The 19324-nt window shown below is 41.8% G+C and overlaps 1 protein-coding gene across 4 annotated transcripts; it reads left to right on the top strand.

Annotated features, from left to right (window-relative positions):
- The first annotated feature begins 283 nt into the window (after window positions 1-283).
- Window positions 284-19226, top strand: ppp1r13bb (protein phosphatase 1, regulatory subunit 13Bb). 4 transcript variants are annotated; one of them, XM_029140980.3, is made up of 19 exons: window positions 284-690; window positions 948-1107; window positions 6677-6824; window positions 7513-7632; window positions 7915-7985; window positions 10197-10298; window positions 11281-11455; window positions 11709-11908; window positions 12045-12209; window positions 12371-12563; window positions 12967-13089; window positions 14528-14658; window positions 14738-15191; window positions 15342-16156; window positions 16244-16381; window positions 16461-16594; window positions 16684-16850; window positions 16942-17141; window positions 17256-19226. In XM_029140980.3, exons 2-19 carry the CDS (start codon window positions 1099-1101, stop codon window positions 17295-17297), a joined length of 3387 nt encoding a protein of 1128 aa, XP_028996813.1. In that variant the 5' UTR covers window positions 284-690; window positions 948-1098; the 3' UTR covers window positions 17298-19226. The 4 variants fall into 4 exon arrangements, with proteins under 4 accessions (XP_028996813.1, XP_055362294.1, XP_055362293.1 ...); XM_055506319.1 differs by lacking the exons at window positions 284-690; window positions 948-1107 and adding an exon at window positions 3570-3786 and having other exon boundaries at window positions 12045-12185; XM_055506318.1 differs by lacking the exons at window positions 284-690; window positions 948-1107 and adding an exon at window positions 3570-3786.
- Window positions 19227-19324: the final 98 nt, after the last annotated feature.

The following is a 19324-nucleotide window of genomic DNA, read 5'->3' as shown; positions in this document are numbered from 1 at the left end:
TTACTTTGCTACATGTAAAATAAAGTATGTTTGTTAGTGAGTCATTGTATTTTTTTCTTTGCAGTACACTACTCATATTAATTTTATTTCTAAAAATTCTAAACCATTTTAATTGTTTTACTAGTTCAACAGCTGAAGGACACGTATAATCAGTTTTCTCTGCTTCAGTTGACCTTCATTAACCTCGTGTCTTTATGAATACCCGCTCGTGAGGGTCGAGGCACGCGAACTCGCTGCTGACGTCGGATTCTCGACTTTCTACGTCGGCGCGTCGCTCTCGCGGCCCCCAGCTGGCCCCGCCCCCCTCCGTCAACAACTGGATACAGCGATTTGTGTTTTCGACGGCTAGCGGCGCTAACCTGCTAACGATGATTCACGGCGCTCGCGAGGGGAGCAGTGAGCCGAGCAGTATGGACATTCGCTCGCTGTCGTTCGCCTGAAACACAGTCCGTCGATAGTGTGCACCGATGCGCAGCCAACGCGAGCTGAAGGACCGACGACAGAGTGGAGAGCGCCCCGCACAGCGTCTTTTAGCCGCGTCTGAGAGCAGCTAACACGGCTAACACCTCACCAGTGGCGATAACGCTCCAGTATCTGGCTGCCTGACAGCTGGCTCGGTTCGCTGCGTGCCCCTTCACTGTACGGTAGCTGAAATTCACTCGCTGGAACAATGAAGTGTCTCTGACATTGGTGAGTATAATTACGGGATTTACTTCGTGATATCAGGTCATTACACGCCACTTGTTTTGACACGCCTTGGTGCTGCTGTGCGAGCCATTGACTAGCTAGTTGCCCATCGGCTTGTTTGTAGCAGCAGCTGCTCGGAGCCACGCCTGGGCCGTTTAAATATGCGCCTGGTTATGGGAGCTATCATTTTGTGGAAATGCGCGTCAAATGCATCAACGTTATGCTATGACTTCAAAGGTTTTCTCTGTTTTGCTTTGCAGAGTGGACTGAGGCCCAGTTGGTTGTCACGTTGAAGAAGCCAGCGCTCGTTACTGTTAAGCTGGGTCTCTGGGTTGATTGCGGTGTGGCCGTCGATGAGTGGAAGAGCTTGAGGTCAACTTGTCGATGCACCCCTTGTTTTGATCTGTCAGTATGATGCCGGTAAGTGAACGCATGTCCTGCTGTTGATGCCCAAGAACCCAGTTTTAGCCTCTTTTTCTCTCAGTTGCTGTGCTTTTATAGCTATTGATTGTATCGACCACTTGTGTTTTAAAGCTAACTCCATGTGTAACGAGATTGCTGTTAAATGTTACACTGTCCTTGATTCAAGCTAGTTACATCTAGCTTGAATCAACTCTGCTCATTGTGTTACCTCGTATTTCTGTAGGTAAAGAATCGATACTTTGGTTTAGTAGATTTCTAATGCTGATGATCATAATGTAAGTCACAACCTGGCGAATACACACTGTAGTGTATTTGAAATGTGTATGTGTATATATTAAATTATACATTTAGTTCAAGGAATGTCACACATTTTCACAAATGCTAAAACCCGATGAATGAAATATCTGAACCTGTAGCTTAACTAAGAATTGCTATTTAGTTCTGTAGTTTTCGCCATGTTATTGTTCAAGATGCTGTATCTTGCAAATAATAGAACACCCGTGGCCATGCTTTTGTTGGGACCTCTTTTGTGATCTTTAGTGCTGAGAATGCAACAATGTGGGAATACTGACTGCAACTTGTTTGGCCTTCGGGGACAGGGAGTTGAGCTCAGATGCAGGATAGGTTTACAGTAGGTTTGGCAAGGTGTCATTATAAATGGAGGTGCTTCAGTGTTGGCTGGGTTGTCTTTCAAAATAGTTGGTTTAGTAGAGTAACACAGTATTGTTCATGTTTTTGTTATAAATATAGCTCCACATGGATGAATTCAGAGTGGCTTGTAAGCTATCAGGAGTGCAAAGTAACTCCATATTTGCTGCTACAATCCACTACACAGGATGGACTTCAACAGTAGCCTCAGTGGACGTTTGTACCCTCTGGCACCAACAGGCTATCAGAGTCAAAGAGCCAGTCGAGCAGAGAGTCAGCTCCGCACTCGGTTCTCGCGTGACTCCAGTAGCCAATGAGACCTTGGCAGATCTAGGTCTGTGTGGCTGCGTCGACTAATGCTCTGTTGTTAAGGGGAACTTTTGAGCTGAGTAGATTGTCAAGTGGCATTAATCTCACCAAGTAGAGCCTGGCTGAGCTTGACTTACAGGAAAAGTGAACATTGCATCTTATTGTGGCATTCCTGTTTTTTTAGATATACTGGATTGAAATGGCTTCAATCGAGTCATTAAGTTCATATCATAAAATGCTTTTTGGTTAAAAAATAAAATGTAATCGTGTAGTTGGTGTTTATATTGCTGCCTTTTCCCAAATTAAGTTAATAGATACATGACAAAGTTTTTGGTTTATTTGGCAAATACACACTGAGCAACTAGATCTCTTTTTTATTGGTTAAAGATTTATTATTAATTGAACTGTGTTAAAGTCTTCATCTAATGCACATTCGTAAGCTTTTAGTCTTTTACAGCATATCAAATTATGTAGGAACCATTACAGTTACACAGTTATGTTATTGTGTTTTCAAAAAACAGCAAAAAACTTTTTTCTAATCTAAAAACAATAAGTAATATACATATAACCTTTTAATGGAAATAGTAAAGGTTGTTCTTGGTAAAAAAAAAAGTCTGTCTAGGTTAGAAACGGCACAAGTGCCTCGTATTTCAAGACCTGAAGCATCTTTTCTGAAATGTCAGCTTTGGACCAAGAACAGCCACAGGACGAATCCTTTACAGCTGAAGGTGTTCCTAATTTAGCTCTGCAGGGTACAGTTAGTTTCATTGCATTTTACATTATAACCTCATCTTTTCTTCATATGGTTCAGTGCCATTTTTAGCCAAGTGGGCATCGTTTGGTATATTTAGGCAGCATGAAATGTCTAGATTACACAACCCTCTGTGAGCACGTCAAAGGGGACTTGCTTGTACTGCAGCCTTGGATGTAGCTATGAATAAGCAAAGTCATGCCTAATTCTGCTCAGTGTAATCGTTTAGATCCTCTGTGTACTGCAAGTAAACGAGTGACTGGGTTGGTGAGAGGAAATACCTGAATCATCCTGCCAGAGATCAGACCAGCCAAGCATCTCTTTCTAGAGTTAAATGATAAATGCTCTTTTGTCTTGACGATGCCCACTGTAGAATTATGCGTCAGGCAGGAGAGACACAGAATATTTCTAGTCATCTATAGCCCACATTTAGTATGGAGACGCTTTCCTACATGATAGTGGCCTGACCTGTCTGTTAGTTCTTAGTCTGGCAGCCAGTGGCACAACCCAAGGTTAGTTTTCCAAAAGACAGACTTGCCATCACCCACCCACTGCCCTATGATTCTCTCTCTCTCTCTCTCTCTCTCTCTCTCTCTCTCTCTCTCTCTCTCTCTTGCTGTTTGTTTCTCTCCAGCTCTCTCTCTCACCCTCCCTTTCTGAAATACACATACAGCAAGTGGTTTGCCTCCCAAGTCTTCCTCTGCAGCACTTCTCTAATGCACTCACCGCTGTCGGCTTCAGAGGTTTGCTCGAGGATGGCATAGCAATTTCAGTCTCATGCCTGCAAAAGCAGCAGTGCTACAATGAAGAGGTTTGTGACTCTAGTGTTGCGTGGCCTCGTTAGCATCTCCAAGGAGAACCCTATTTGGGCAAAGGAGCACCACCGGCCAGCAAAGAAGGAGATCAGGAGGAAGCGGAGGGCAGTCAAGAGAGCCAAGACCATGGGCAGGCGCAACTTAGTGAGGGGGGTTCGTATATCTCCAGGAGTCAGTGAGCTGGGTCACTGGAGTATCTTTATTCTATGCTGTCTTTGAAATAGTATTCCTCTGATGTGTGGGTATATTTTAAAACATTCTGTATTGCCCTTTTTTAAGCGGACACATTTGTATTTCATCTTTTTAAATGATTGATTCATTGACTGATTGATTTGATTTGTGCATTTATTGGCCTGTCTTTTAATTGTGAATGAAAGTGAATTGTTTGTAGTAGTGCAGTCATAATATTTTATGACTATGTGTCTATCTATGACTTTGTAGCACTGGAAAACCTCATCATCTAATTTCATGTAACCTATAATTTCCCCCAGAACAAAGCCACATAATGGTATCAGTCTAATCTGTATTCAAACTGATGTTAGTTATGACCTCATTGGGCTGCTTTGTGTGTTTACTATGTTGTATATTATTATGCAGCTGGTAGTACTCCAGTATCCCTCTGGGATTAGTAGAATAATTATTTATTTAAGTAAAATGTGGACCACTTAACAACATTTTCTAGTATGTTATTGCTCATCCCTATGTGCATGTACATGGACTAATGTTAAGCTCATACATGCTTTATGTAGATGAATGTCTACTGACTTTGTGAATGAATACCACATCACTGCTATAGTACAACTTTATCATCATCAGTTACTGAATTGGCTAAAATGTAAGATTCTAAATATGAAAACCAGCTGATTGAAATCCCAGAGGCTCCCAAGCAAAAGTAATCATATTGTTTCAGTTGGGCTGCTGCCGAAAATGTCAGTGAATCACAGACTTGCATCGTTGCAAAGTATGAGTCACTTTGTCTCGGAGAAACTCCCGGAGTAATAATGTGTAGGTAACTCAGTGACTAAAACTGGATTCTACATGACAGTAGCACACACTTATAATTATTATAGCACTACAGATACACCCCGAGGTCATACGTACAATTATGCACTCAACTGCTTTGCAATAAAGCGCTAAAAAAATAGCTCATACGTAAAATGATTGGGTTTATCCATTTATTATTTTTCTTCAAGCAAAAACAGTATCATGATTGAACTTTAATGATACCTGACCTCTGCAGTTATTTTTTTCCTACTGAATTGATTTGACATTTTGGATGTGAAAGTGCTATTTTGCTTTTTGTTGCTATTTCTGTATGGCAGGTACAAGATAAGAAAGCTCTGCGTTTTAGTTTTCATTATATTTGTTCCTTGAATTAAAGTCCTTCCTGTTATGCTCTGTTCAAATCTGCTCTCCGCTTCAAATATAGACAATACAGATTTAGATTATTCCATCTTATACCATTCAACAGACAACAGGACATCTTCTTGACTTTCTGCAGCACTTTACAACCCTATTTGTCTGTAGTGACAGCAAAACATGAGGATATCATGCAAACAGGAAGACACTACTTGGCTACCCAGAGTGATTTGTGGCCCAGAAACTATTTCTACAGAGCTGCGAATCAACTGTGAATTTAAAAAAAATACATGAGCAAGTTTTCTGTAGTTTTCTTCTGCCATTTGTCTGAACAAGACAGATGAAAAATGTTGTTAAAGTCAACAAAAACTTAATAATCAGCAGATATTGGGCAACTTTCATCTTGCATTATTATCAGATTACAGGTGTGTTTACATACATATTTGCCATACTGTGATTCTATATTCTGAGTCGATGATCTGTTAATGTAGACGTATTAAACCCAGTGATTCGGTGCTTTACAATTCCTGCATCTTCTTACATATGTTTTTAGAAGCTTGGACCATCTGGAGGTTGACTTATTCCAGATTTTCTTCCTCAGGGGCAGCACTGGCTAAATGCCCAGATAAAAATGACATTTTTTATTTATTCCTGTTTAGAAGTCTTAAAATGCCAAGTGTTTCCCCCACTGCAAGTTGCCCTCAGCCTAAATTCATGCTTGCTGTTTTCTCTAAACAAAACTATGATTCTTAATATTCTGTTAGACCCAAGGTGGTTGCATGATGGAAATTTATAGAAAACTGTTAACTGGAAAATCAATTACACTATGTTAATTGGCTGCCTATTAATCATTTTACTGTTCATGATAAAGACACCAACTGTAGAGTGTCATATAGACAGATCCATCAAAACAAAGGTTTTATATACTTGTTGCATCTGCATTGTCACATTATCTAATCACACCATGATAAAGCCACTAAAAATCATGTCTTAGCAACATGTTTAAGTCTTTTTTACCTGACATGAACATTAATGTCACCTTTATGACCTACAGTAAAAAGCTGATTGTTAGTGTCGAACTTGGACTACTTTGTCTCAACCAAAGGCATTGATTTTGGTGTATCATAGCTACCAGACTGACTAAAATACGTTAGGAGCCTGTTACAATACATGATTGATGGCAGTAGGCATTTTGTCATCAATATTCTGCTTCCAAGTAGATAGTTGTGAAATGGAAGTTAGGATATTGTAGCAGTTTTTTCATATTCACAAGTGAATGAATCGTGAAAGTTTAATGTTGGACCGTGCTGATCCTTGCTGCCTTGACTGCAGACAGATGCATGTTTTGGCTTGTGCTGCTGCCTTGTAGGTACTAATCATAGTAAACTGAAATGTGGCAGGCACGGGCATGAGGCATGAGTGGACGAGCAGCACCCACAGTACAGGTTTATACAACACAAGCGGCTTAAGCTTGTATGATAATTACACACTTGCTCATTCCTTTTGTATCTTAATGATCTTCATGTTGTTATACATAACAAGCTTTCACCTGAGCTAATGCCACTATTCCGTCATCTTTAATTTAGTTAATCATTTTTTTAAACTGTACCCGAGGGTTAATATTACAACAGTTTTTTTGATCAACCCAATGGGACCATTAAAGCGTCATTGTTTATTGTTTCAGATGATATTAACGGTGTACCTCAGTGATGGGGAACAGGCTGTGACTGAGGTGCCAATCACCCCCGAGACAACGTGCCGTGATGTTGTCGAGTTCTGCAAGGAGCCTGGTGAGAGCGGCTGCCACCTGGCTGAGGTCTGGAGAGGCAACGGTAAGAACCTTCTGAAACTGTTTGTTCTCGGTTTATCGGCTGCAGGACATTACATTTTCTTGACTCACAACTACAAGTACCTCATTTCTTGTTGGAAACAATACATCAAATCTGACCATTTTTTGCTCTTGGACAGAAATATTTGTTGTCATATTCACCCTTAGTTGTAAAACTACAGTACTGCATACAAGTTTTAGGTCAGAAATATTGTTACATCCTAATACAGTCCACAGCACTGTTACAACAGATTCCACCGGGTCCAGCTGATTTTCCTCCCATCCCCAGCGTCGTGCTGACACACCTGTGCTCTCAGCATTTTTTGCTGAGGGGCCGCTCCCCTGTTGAAAACAACATCCCATCCAAACGCTTTATTAACCCATGTTATGCAATCATGTACGGTTGGGACCTGACAATGCTGCTTCCCGCCCCCGAAACCTCCTAAAACCTCTGTCTTTGTCTCTAGGTCTCTCTGTCCGCAAAGTGCTGACCTCTCAGAATGCAAAGACGTATTTAGCGCACATGGTTGTCTATCAATCTCAGTAGAGACAGTTATTACAGGATGTCATTCCTGGGTTTAATTTTAAAATTCTTAAATGGAAAAAAATTATATATATTTATACACGTTTTCCACTTCTGTACATCCTGTGCGGAAGCAGACATTCCATTCTTGTTTGTCCGTCCTATATAGAGCGTGCAATCCCTTTTGAGCATATGATGTATGAACATTTGCAAAAATGGGGCCCTCGTAAGCAAGAGGTCAAGTTCTTCCTCCGCCATGAAGACTCACCTACTGAGAGCAGTGATCAAGGTGTGTAGCATCTCTAATTCAATACGCTAAAAAAAGAACTTTTTATGTTTTCATTTAAAGCGTCTTCTGAAAAACATTGGGTTTCGTATCTTCAGTCAGCAGATATTGCCTCAGTTCTTGAATACTGCTGTTGTGTGCAGTCACAACGATACATTTTAAATATATGACAGTAGTGGCTCTCTTTGAATGTGCATGGGTGCCCGTGCGCCTTCTTGCACACTTGTGCATTGCCCTATCTGTTTCTATGCCCCAGAGTTTGACAGTGGCTGTGTCTTTCTGCAGGGAGTCAGCAGTCTCAGGATCAGACGAGTCGCAGAAGTGGAAACACTGGAGAGAAGCACAATGAGAATGGGGTAAGACTTGATTAGTAGGATCCAAATAATGCTTTAATAGAACACTATAGGAACTTGATATATAGTAAGATTAGGGTTCTTAAACTGTATGACAAAACGTGACAGCATGCTTTAATATTCTTCTTCCACTTTTTATTAAATAAGGACATATATATCATTATTCATCAATTTCAGGAAGGAGTGCAGCTGCACAGTCACGTAGCTGTATTGATGGCAAACAAGCCACTGCAAATCCTATAAGAACAGCGACATAACAAATCTGTACCAATGGACAATAACAAGCTTAACTTTTAGTTCCATCACAAAGGCAGCTGCAGTGGTTGGTTCTGTTTTGTTGTGGAAGAATTAGCATCTCTAGATTCTTAAACTGTTTTCTTTTACCTTAAAAGACCTGGTGTCGTAGAAATGGTTCACTCCCAGACGCTGTCTGTCTGTTTTTGGTCAGATGTACCTACTGCACGATCACCTCTTAAGCTTCAGGATGTGTGTTAGGAGATGTTAGTGTCTCTGATAAAAGCTGCCTCTGGCATGGCATCCTTTCTTTCTGTCCATCTGTCCCAGATTTCACAGTAGAAAAGTGTTGCAGCCAAGGAATCGTAGCTAATTCAACCTTAAGGGTGGAGGGTGGAATCCAGCACAGCAGGATTTGGAGGGGTTGCAGTTTTTGTTTTTAACAAAGCTCATAGTAGTGTAGGACAAGAGCAGCCACAGGCAATTCCTTCTGTTCTCCTCAAAATCATTAACTTTTAACTGTGTGGAGGAACCATCATCAACCCACTAAACCTACATGACAAACACGTCCATGTTCCTAGCGTCATTCGTTCACACAAAAAAATGGATATAATCAACGGCATTATGGGTTCCTCTTAACCTCCGAAGTGCCGAAGCTCATTTGTGTCCAAGCTTCTTCCTAACATCTGATTTAGAGGATTATATCGGTCAGCCTCACGGATGATGTAACGGGTCCTAAGAGGATCATTTCTTTGGCTTTTCCATGGGCTGATGCCCAACCCCACCCCCTGGGCTTCTCTTTACCAGGCAGAGCCGATCACCCTCTGAGAAGGATGCTGCTTCGTAAAGAGCAGAGGTGCCTTAAGGGAGCACTAACATGATCACATACATATAATTGTTTCATTTAAACTCATTTCTTAAAGGAGGTTTTCACCCTTTCTGCACCAATCCTACCCTATTCGTTTTGTAAACAAATTTTTTTCTTTTTTTTTCAGCCTAGCATTGGAAGAAAAAAATACCTTGACATTTCCAGCCTCGTCATGTGTTTTTGAAGATATTTCCTAAAGGCAAAGTCTAGGAGCATTTCAGCTTTCTAGTACCTCTTGTGGTTTGGAGGACTGTGTTTGCTGTTCACGCTCTGCTGTTTTATTGAAGAGCAGTCTGCCCCTGTGCTCACTGAGGAAACGGCTTACAGGGATTCAGAAGTCTGCGGTGATGGTTTTGGGGAAAACAGAGCTTTATTCTGGCAGTCTTTAAACAAAAAAAAAGCTGATTTATCGCTTAGGTTCAAATTTTAATATACACAGATTCTGGAGAAGAAAATTCTTCTAGCTTGTCCAGTTTGTAGCTTTGATGTTGAATGGGTTGGATCCCCTTTTGTGATAGGAAACTGAGTATTTTTAGGCTTTTGGAATGTTAGTTCAACAAAACAGCAGCTAAATAAAAAATACTCTTCAGAAAAGTGTATGTTTTTTTTATCCCTTCAGAGTTCAAGTAGGATTCTTGCTGACACTGTGCACCGTCTTTGTTGAGCACAGTTTAAACAATCCTTACACACATGCATAGTGTGCTGTTTTTAAACAAGCTCAGCAATATCAACAATCAGCACTATCATCAATATTGTGTCTTGATTTATGTATAAACAGTAATACGACAGATGGAAAGACTCATGTGAGCACAAATGGTCGCTAGCTTGTCTTTATATATGTATGTAACTGTATATGAAAATATGTTAAATGAGTTAATAAGAGTTGTCTGATGAAAATCTTAAAGTTTCTGTTTAAGATTTTATATTATAGAATTTTTCAGAATAGAATGGCTGATAACTACATGTATTGTAAGATTGGGAATGTTCAAGTTTTAGTTTTACTTGAAATCTCTCACTATTACTATACTTTATAACTATAAAATGGCGTTACGTTTCTGTTACTGTGTACTTGTGATAAATAACTAAGGTAATTATCCGTTCCTGTGTTGTAGGTGGGGAATCAGCGCGTTGAGCTCACGCTGTCAGAGCTGCAAGAGATGGCCAATCGGCAGCAGCAGCAAATCGAGGCTCAGCAGCAGATGCTTGTTGCAAAGGTAACAGTGTGTTTAACATTTCACCTCACTACCAATCCCTCTGAAACACAAGACTTTCATTTGGAAGTACGCTTGTTATCAAGGAGTCGCTACGCTGCAGTCATTTGACATTTGGGGCCGACTGAGTACTCACTAGCCTAAAAGAGAAATTGCACTAGTGTTCCACTGCTCTCATCCAGAGTCCCGTCGTGACCTGAAACGGGGGCAAATATTATGTAAGATATGAGAAAGGACACAGCATGAGTCATGGTACTGGGGATATCCAGTTTGGTAGGAATTATATTCATAATTCATGCAGCTGTTAGGTGCACTGCAGTGGTGCCTGTGTTCATCAATGAATGTCATTTATTGTATATATTAATGTGACCTGTCTCTAACTAAATACAGTCATATGTATAAAAAGTTGATGAAGTTCTGTGGCAGGATTAAGAGTTTGGCTTTAAACCTCCAGACAACCAGTCTGCCTTGTCAATCAGTGTGGCTTTAAAAACTACACTAACTCATTCTGACCAGTGTGCTGATCGGTCATGCAGGATGAAGCCCAGTGTAGACCCGCAGACAGGCACACAATCCATTGCCTTTGTTGATTCTGAAAAGTAGGCACATTTGAAGCCCCGCAGTTATTTGGAAGCCTTTGCCTGTCATTTCCTATTTTAGGACCTTAACTGGAGCAGTTCTCAGTTGGGGATAGAGATGAAGTCACTCGACCCTTTCTTCGGGATTCAAACAGTCTTTGACATATTACAACATTTCATTTAGTGCATACAGTTGAACAGTTTAGCCTAGATTTAGGGTATGTCTGACACAAAGACATGAACTTAACTCTGGATGATGCCTTGGTGGTCTGATGTTCATTTTTGCTTTGTTAAATATTATTTTAATTATAAACACTGAATGGATAAAATAAGTGGTCAGTGTTGTAAAATGTAACCAGTTTTTTTATTTTAATTTTTTTGATATATCCTTGTTGTTTTCTCTGAAGGAGCAACGTTTGCGGTACCTGAAGCAGCAGGAGCGGCGTCAGCAGCAAACGGTGTCTGAGGCCGACAAGCTGCAGAGGCTAAAGGACCGTGTGGAGAGCCAGGAGGCGAAGCTCAAAAAGATTCGGGCAATGAGAGGCCAGGTGGACTACAGCAAGGTCATCAACGGCAACTTGTGTATGTATATCTAAAATCTGGCTAATTTAACAGCAAACCTGCCGTTATAGTTATTAAATTATCACTCTTCACTCTTCCATTCAGGAAAAATAAATGAATCAAGGACTGGCAAATTATTTAAAAGAACAATTTGAACCACTTGTTGGCCGGGTTGTGCTCTGAGTAGTGTTAACCTGTTAAATAACGAATTTGGTTGCCCAACAGCTAACTCCTCACTGACCTGTCAACATTGCCCCCTTTTCTTCACACCCAGCGGCAGAGATCGAGCAAGTTAGCGGCCTGTTCCAAGAGAAGCAGGCAGAGTTGCAGGCCGCTGTGCTGAGGGTAGAGCAGCTCAGCCTGCAGCTGGAGGACCTGCGCAGAGGAAAGCTTAACGGCATACAGACAGCCCTGGGAGGACAAGTGACTGGCACCGCTGCTTTAGAGCTGCGGAAACTCTACCAGGAGCTCCAGGTACAAACCAAACCAGCATCCAATGAAGGCTGTTATACGTCCTGCTATGCGGCTTTACACCTGAGCACACTGATAGCGGTGTTTATTCTCGTACCGAATCTGTAAACGCATCTCCTGCGTCATTCTCCATCATCAGATCCGGAACAAGTTGAACCAGGAGCAAAACAGCAAGCTGCAGCAACAGAAGGAGCTACTGAACAAGCGCAACATGGAAGTGACACTCATGGACAAGCGAATCAGCGAGCTGCGGGAACGCCTATATAAGAAAAAAGCTGAGGCACGTCAAAAAGAGAACCTCCCTGTAAGACTAGAAGCGCTTAACACGTCTCTTGAGCCCATTTTGGTTTGAATGCTTCTGACATAAATCTCCTTTCAAAAATTCAGCTTTCTAACCTTTTGGCTTCTCAAAATTTGGCGGAAAAGTCGACACAAATAAATAGAGTAAATCTCTCCCCTTCACAGCTAAACAGGGCCAATGGGCCTCCCTCTCCCCAGCCCGCCCCTGGGACCCTGGGCCGGGTTGCTGCTGTTGGGCCATACATCCAAGTTCCTGTACCGGGCCGACAGGAGGGAAGCTACAATATACCACCTGATCCACTGAAGCCCCAGACGCTGGGCGTGAATAATCAATCCAACCATGGCCGCCCCAAGTCAGGTTGGTTGAGACCGATAAACCTATGGAGACTAATACATTATGTTTAAGAGTTGAGCATTTAAAGAATATGGGGAATTAAACAAGGAGGAGGAGGCAGATACAAGATAATTCCTGAATTATCACAGTAGTTTGGATGTGTGTACGCCCACAGAAAAAAAATATACAGCGACATGTTTAACACACCATGCTTCTGTTTCCTTCCTACTTGATGTCGGTGAATTCTCTGCATGAACTTGACTTTTGGAGTTTTCCTTTCCTTCCTGTCTAACCTCACTCCTCTCCTGTGTGGTGTAAACTGTTCCCGCCCTTTTCTCTCCTCTGTCACGTGTCTTTGCCGTCCCGTCTTTATATTGTGTCTTCTTTAACTGTGGGTGTGGGTTGCGGGAAACTCTTCCCGGGGCAGACGGTGTGCGAAAGCCTCCCGGCCCTTGGAAGGTGTCTGATTTAGACATCGTTGTGGACCCGGTACCCCCGCCCCTTCCAGAATCGCACCCCGGAGCCTCCACTGGCTCTGACGGCACGTCCCGTGAGTGCACAGGGATGGCACTTACTGAACCGGTTCTCTTGACAGTAGCACAGGATCCTCAGCATGCACAACACATCTTAACCAGACAAATTGAAGTTCCGATGCACAGCTGTCTATTAAAAACATTGTTGGCATCGAGCTCTCCTAAACTGGTGGGGCACATGTTGACATTTCATTTGGAGTGTTTCCTCTCCAGATTGGCTAATGTGGTGAAAGTAGTGGGGTGCCATCGCACAACACATTATTGCAATCTTCTAAACTTCACACTCTTAATGATGGTTGACATCACACCTCATGAAGAATGTGTCACTGACTGATCCTGTGTGTGTTCGTACAACTGAGAGGGTTCAAACATTTGAGTGCCTTGCAAATTTACACATGAAAGGAAAACTAAACTTTTTGGCCTTTGTGCTAACTTCATAACAGTCCCAGTCTGTCTAACTTTACCTTTCATGTCCCTCCTCACAACAACAAAGCTGTGAGAATCATTTTTAGTTGTCAAACACTTTCCATGCACAAGAAAGTGAACTTGTTGCATGTTGTAGTGGGGCGTTTTCCTTTCCTTATTTTATCATACGTCTCTGATTTGTTGAAAAGAATATAGAGATTGTAAGGAAAACATTGAAGTTTCAATTTTAGAGCAGATTTTACAGTGAAACTAACAAATGTAGCTCCAGCGTTTTTATCACACTTTTGTCTTGTTGTCATCTTTTCTTTGTTCTTTCATTTAAGCCTGTTATTAACTGTCTAAACTTGCACTATTTATTTAACCAGTTAGTTTAGTTGTGGACTAAAACATGTAATCAAATCAAAGCTACTAGTTAATAAAACAGGCTAAATCCGAACAATGCAACTAAATAAAAGGACACAGTAGAAAAGAAGAGGCATATATTCATTGTCATAATTGTGAAGTGAAGACTCAGGATTTTTGTCCTATTCATCAACATCTCTGAAGTCTTTTTCTTCTTATTTCTTCTGTGTAGAAAATAAAACAATTGTGTGTGACAACAATTAAATTTTTAATTAATTAATTAATTTAATACTTGTAGTACAAATAAAGTGTCATTTTATTTTCCAGATTTTTCTTATTCTAAGCAGCTTCACTGATAAATTGGCACGTTTGTGTAATTGTGTCTGGTTAATAGGACTGACCTAAAAAAGAAATCCTGAACCCGCAATTTAATACCAGTCCTAGGTCAAAATGGTTCTGATGCATATGTATCCTGTGCAGCCAGTTCACACTTTTGCATTTTTACTACAAATATTATATTAACAGCAATTTGTTGACAACCTTCAGCATCTTAAAGGAAAAAAGTACCATTTAGACCTAGGTCTGCTGGTCTGCTAGGATGTTTTTGCCTTTCCAACCTCAGTTGCTTTTTCTTTGTCTTTTTTATCTTTTGCCTCCCACTTACTGTGTCCTGTTTGTGCCCAATAGCTAATGAAGCTAGTTGGTCTACCTTAGGCAAAAGCGGATCAACACTTAAGACTCCAGAGAGAAGAGACTCAGGGACTGATACCCAGGCAAAGAGTCCCTCAGGCTCCCCTGTCACTCCAAGTGCAGACAAGGTTTGTCTTGTTTTGTTTGCATGTTTTCAAGAATAATGTTTTTTTGCAGATATTTTGTCATTTGTTATATCTTTCACAGGTGCTAGATCCCAAAATGGCCATATCTTCCCCCGCCATATCTAAGCCACAGCCACCTCCCTATGGCTCCCACCTTACCTCTGCAAGCTCAGCAAGCTCTTTGGATCGTCGCAAGGATGCCCCTCCTCCCCCTCGCCCACTTCCAAACCCGCCAGCTCCTGCTTGGCCCCGTACTTCCCCATCCACAGGCTCATCCTCGCAGCAGATTCAACAGCGTATCTCTGTGCCGCCAAGCCCCACCTTCCAGCCTAATCCACCGCTTTTCCCTCCGGGGCTGAGCGAGCGACTGGACCCCCCCCCAGCTGTGGCAGTACGCCCCTTCATGCCAGACAGAGGGTCACGACCTCAGTCGCCCCGTAAGGGCCCGCCTACCGTGAACTCAAGCTCCATCTATCACATGTACCTCCAGCAGGCAGCGCCAAAAAGCCAGCCCCTCAAGCCAGCTCTGAAAGCAGGTAAGAACTGTGTTTAAAAAGGTGCGCCTGTACAGTATGTGAGGCCTAAATGAAAGCCTGCAGTTCATAAACTATGTTTACAATGTACTAACTTGATTGGATGCTCTCTTCTTTTTTTTTTATGTAATTTCACTTTCCTCTTGTCTGTAGTATATGGGAAACCTGTTCTCCCCTCCAGTTCAACTCCCCCATCACCTCTGCCATACGCTCAGACAGGAGCCTTCCCAATGCTCCAAGGCCACCCCAGTGGTGAGGACACTTTAGATGGAGAATTTGATGATCATGAGGGCTTCCCTCACCTGGAGCCATCGGCACCGCCTCCCAGCGTAGAGAACATCCCCAGACCACTCAGTCCGACTAAGCTAACACCTATGGTACACTCCCCTCTGCGCTACCAAAGTGACATTGATCTTGAGGTGCTCCGTAAAAAGCTGGCCAATGCCCCAAGACCCCTCAAGAAGCGTAGCTCCATAACAGAACCAGAAGGCCCAAGTGGACCCAACATCCAAAAGCTGCTTTACCAGAGATTCAACACTTTAGCGGGAGGTATAGAGGGAAATGGAGTCAGTGGGTCCGGAGGTGGAAGTGGCGCAGGTAGCGGAATGCCATTTTATCAGCCTGCAAATCCTCCTGGATATCTGGGAGGTGACTCTGTTGCTGACACAGACAATGGCAACCTGCCCTCTGACTTGCTCCTGCCAGCACCACCAGTGGCGGAGGAGCTGGGCTCTGAGGCGGCACCCCCATCTACTGACGCTAATGACAATGAGCCGCTGCCCTTAGCAGCAGAAGGGCTAGGGGACCCCTCTGAAGATGAAGGACCTGAGGAGGAGGAGGAGGATGATGATGATGACGATGATGATGACAACAACAACAATGTTGGGAACTCTGAGTTGCTGCTTCCCAGCCCTGTGCTGGAGGTCTCCACTCCAGAAGAAAGCGGCCTAGTAGGCTCACAGGCACTGGTGAGAGACACATAAACTAGGTATTATTGCATTTAAGTTACATGTTTAGCAATCGTAGCTCATTTTTGACGTTTTATACCCATAAAGGAGAAACGCACAAACTTGAAGAAGCCAAACTCTGAGCGCACTGGCCATGGCTTTCGAGTGAAATTCAACCCTCTGGCCCTTCTACTGGATGCTTCATTGGAGGGGGAATTTGACCTTGTCCAGAGGATAATCTATGAGGTATGTTGCAAACTTTCATTGTTGTGTATGTCCATGCAGATTAAGAGCTCATTTCTGTTATTGCTTGTTTTTTTTCCAGGTGGAGAATCCAAGCACTCCCAATGATGAAGGCATCACACCTCTTCACAATGCGGTGTGTGCAGGTCATCATCACATAGTCAAGTTCCTGCTGGATTTTGGTGTGAATGTCAATGCAGCAGACAGTGATGGATGGTGAGTCCACATCTGCAACATATAGATGTCATAGATGTGAAAACATGGTGTTCAATACTTTGCTTTTTTTTTTGTATGTTTTGCAACAGGACTCCACTTCACTGTGCCGCCTCCTGTAACAGTGTTCATTTGTGCAAGTTGTTGGTTGAGTCAGGAGCAGCCATATTTGCCAGCACCATTAGTGATGTGGAAACTGCTGCAGATAAATGCGAAGAGATGGAAGAGGGCTACATTCAGTGCTCCCAGTTCCTTTATGGTGGGAAACAACCCAAGACTCAATCCAGAGTGAGCAAATGTAATTCCAGTAGTCGGTGTAGTGACTTCCTATTTTGGACTCTCTTTTGCAGGTGTTCAGGAGAAGTTGGGTGTAATGAACAAGGGGACAGTTTACACTCTGTGGGATTATGAAGCTCAGAACCAGGACGAGCTGTCATTCAGCGAGGGGGATGCCATCACCATCCTGCGACGGCAGGACGACAGTGAAACGGAGTGGTGGTGGGCTCGACTCGAGGACAATGAGGGCTACGTGCCTCGTAACCTGTTGGGGGTAACAACAAAATATGTTTGCTTTATTTATTCAGTTTAATAGTGTGTTAACCTAATTTTTAAAAATTTTCTAAAATTTGTTTGACATTAATCCTCCTTTTGTAATTTTTTGCAGCTCTATCCTAGGATCAAGCCTCGCCAGCGCTCCCTGGCATAGTGTCTCACACCACTGACCTCTGGCTAACAGCTGGACTAGGGACAGAACCATGAGCATAGAACAAAAGGAGCCTGGTGCTCTATATTCTTCCCAGTGGCCATAATCTCCCCCAGCCTTGTGCTTCTCACTAAATCCTTTTTCTCTGAAGCAGTGGGCACTGAACTTTGATGCACATATTTACATCTGCACAGCACAGACACACACAAGCACACACACCCATAGAAATGCAAGCGAAAATCTCTTAAACCACTCCATCCTGACCCCTCTCATCTTTCAACTTATTGCTCTGTCATTGTCCCCACTTGAGTTTTTCCCGATTCAGTGTCAGCTTTGTATCAGGCCTCAACTTAATGAATAAAACACTAATCCTTGTCTCAGTATTTCTTACAGTGTTAACAGCCACCCGCATCTCCCTAATGAGGTTTATAGAGGAACTGGTTTATATGACGCTACATGACGAATGGAAAATCATCTTAAAGGGTGAGAAGTTGCTGATTTTGTCAGTAATGTGGAATTTATGGACATTGGATGTGTTTATGAAGCCAATTTGACTCCCTTGGACAAAGATACACTAATGCTGAAAGAAGCTCTGTTTTACTGTAGTCTAACCACCAAAGACAAATATAGATGTAATGGTTTAAATTCAGTAACTGTAACCTTTTTTAAGAATGAGGACTGAGTTAATCAATTAATTCACTGCTTTCAATAGTGATTGAACGGCTGACCTGGAACAATGGATTTTGTATTGAAATATTGAAAATATTTTGAATCGTCAGTATTAACTACACAAGAAATACAATGTATTAAATTTGAGATTACTGTATAGAATGAAAATTATAAACATCATTGTGAGACTTATGTTGTTGGATACAGGTTGTTAAGGTTGTTGCCACACATCCACAATATTCCTAACTTAAGCTAAAGCTTCAGTCAGTAATCACATTTTTGTTATATATGAGATATAGCAAAGTATTAAAAATTGTCTGAATAAGCAGTCCAACCATTTAAATGGAGTTAATCTGATTACTAATGGTATGAGCAGGTTATATGTTTATATTATAGGTTGCCAAATACTTACATAAACTGTTTCTGTACAACAAAAATATCACCAACTAAATTTCAGGGATTATTCTTTTGAAGAATATGGCAAATTACATTTCCTACAAGACATACTTGTTTTATTTTATATAATTTACATTATCAAATTTTGTTTTAGTTGTGATTAAACAACATTTCAAGATCACTTGAAAGCAATATACATCAAATTAGGAAAACTACAAAGGAACCATTTAATACAATGATTATCAGGTAGACCGCATTCAGACCTTTGTTTACTGCCTAGGCAAAGTGAACACAGTTTTAAAATCTTTTTTACTACTAGCTGCTAAGTAAGTCTCTGTCATCCAAGGCTGCAGTTATTGTAGCTGTGAAAAATCCCACTTGAAACAATAAATCTCAGGACCAACGTGGTGCTGGTAACACTGTTCCACCACTCAACTAGTGAGCTTGTTTTCTATTTTAATTCCTAGCAGACATCATTTCATTTGAGGATAAAACCAAACTAAAATACAGTCCTAAGTAGGCCAAAAGTATGAACGGATAAGACAGCTATTGTGTCCGAAATAGAAATGATCAGATTCAGCCTTTAAATTAGCTTCAGACAATCCTCACGTGACCTGATCTCCATCCTTTTAGGTGAACCATATTCCAGTAACGCTGATACATGTGTAGTCTGTCATGAGTCCATCCACTTGTACTGAACCCTGCGTGGCTGAGTGTGCTAGTGGCCCGGGATTTATTAGGACACAAATCTGTACATATTGTGAGGAGATGTGTTGACTGTTTGCTGTATGAACGGTGGGCTTTCTGTATAAATGCTGTACTCACATTCAATTCTGTAAATGTTAATAAAACGATCTCTGGCATGAATCATTTATTTCCTGGCCTTCACTGCTCTAATCTTAAACTAAAGTATAATCAGCAAAGGGAATCCCAGATTTTTGTCAAAGACACAACTAGGTTATAAA

The sequence above is a fragment of the Betta splendens genome, chromosome 24 (assembly GCF_900634795.4).
Source record: "Betta splendens chromosome 24, fBetSpl5.4, whole genome shotgun sequence".
Classification (NCBI taxonomy): domain Eukaryota; kingdom Metazoa; phylum Chordata; class Actinopteri; order Anabantiformes; family Osphronemidae; genus Betta; species Betta splendens.
The sequence above is the reverse complement of the archived record's forward strand: the minus strand, read 5'-3'. Positions and strand labels throughout refer to the sequence as shown.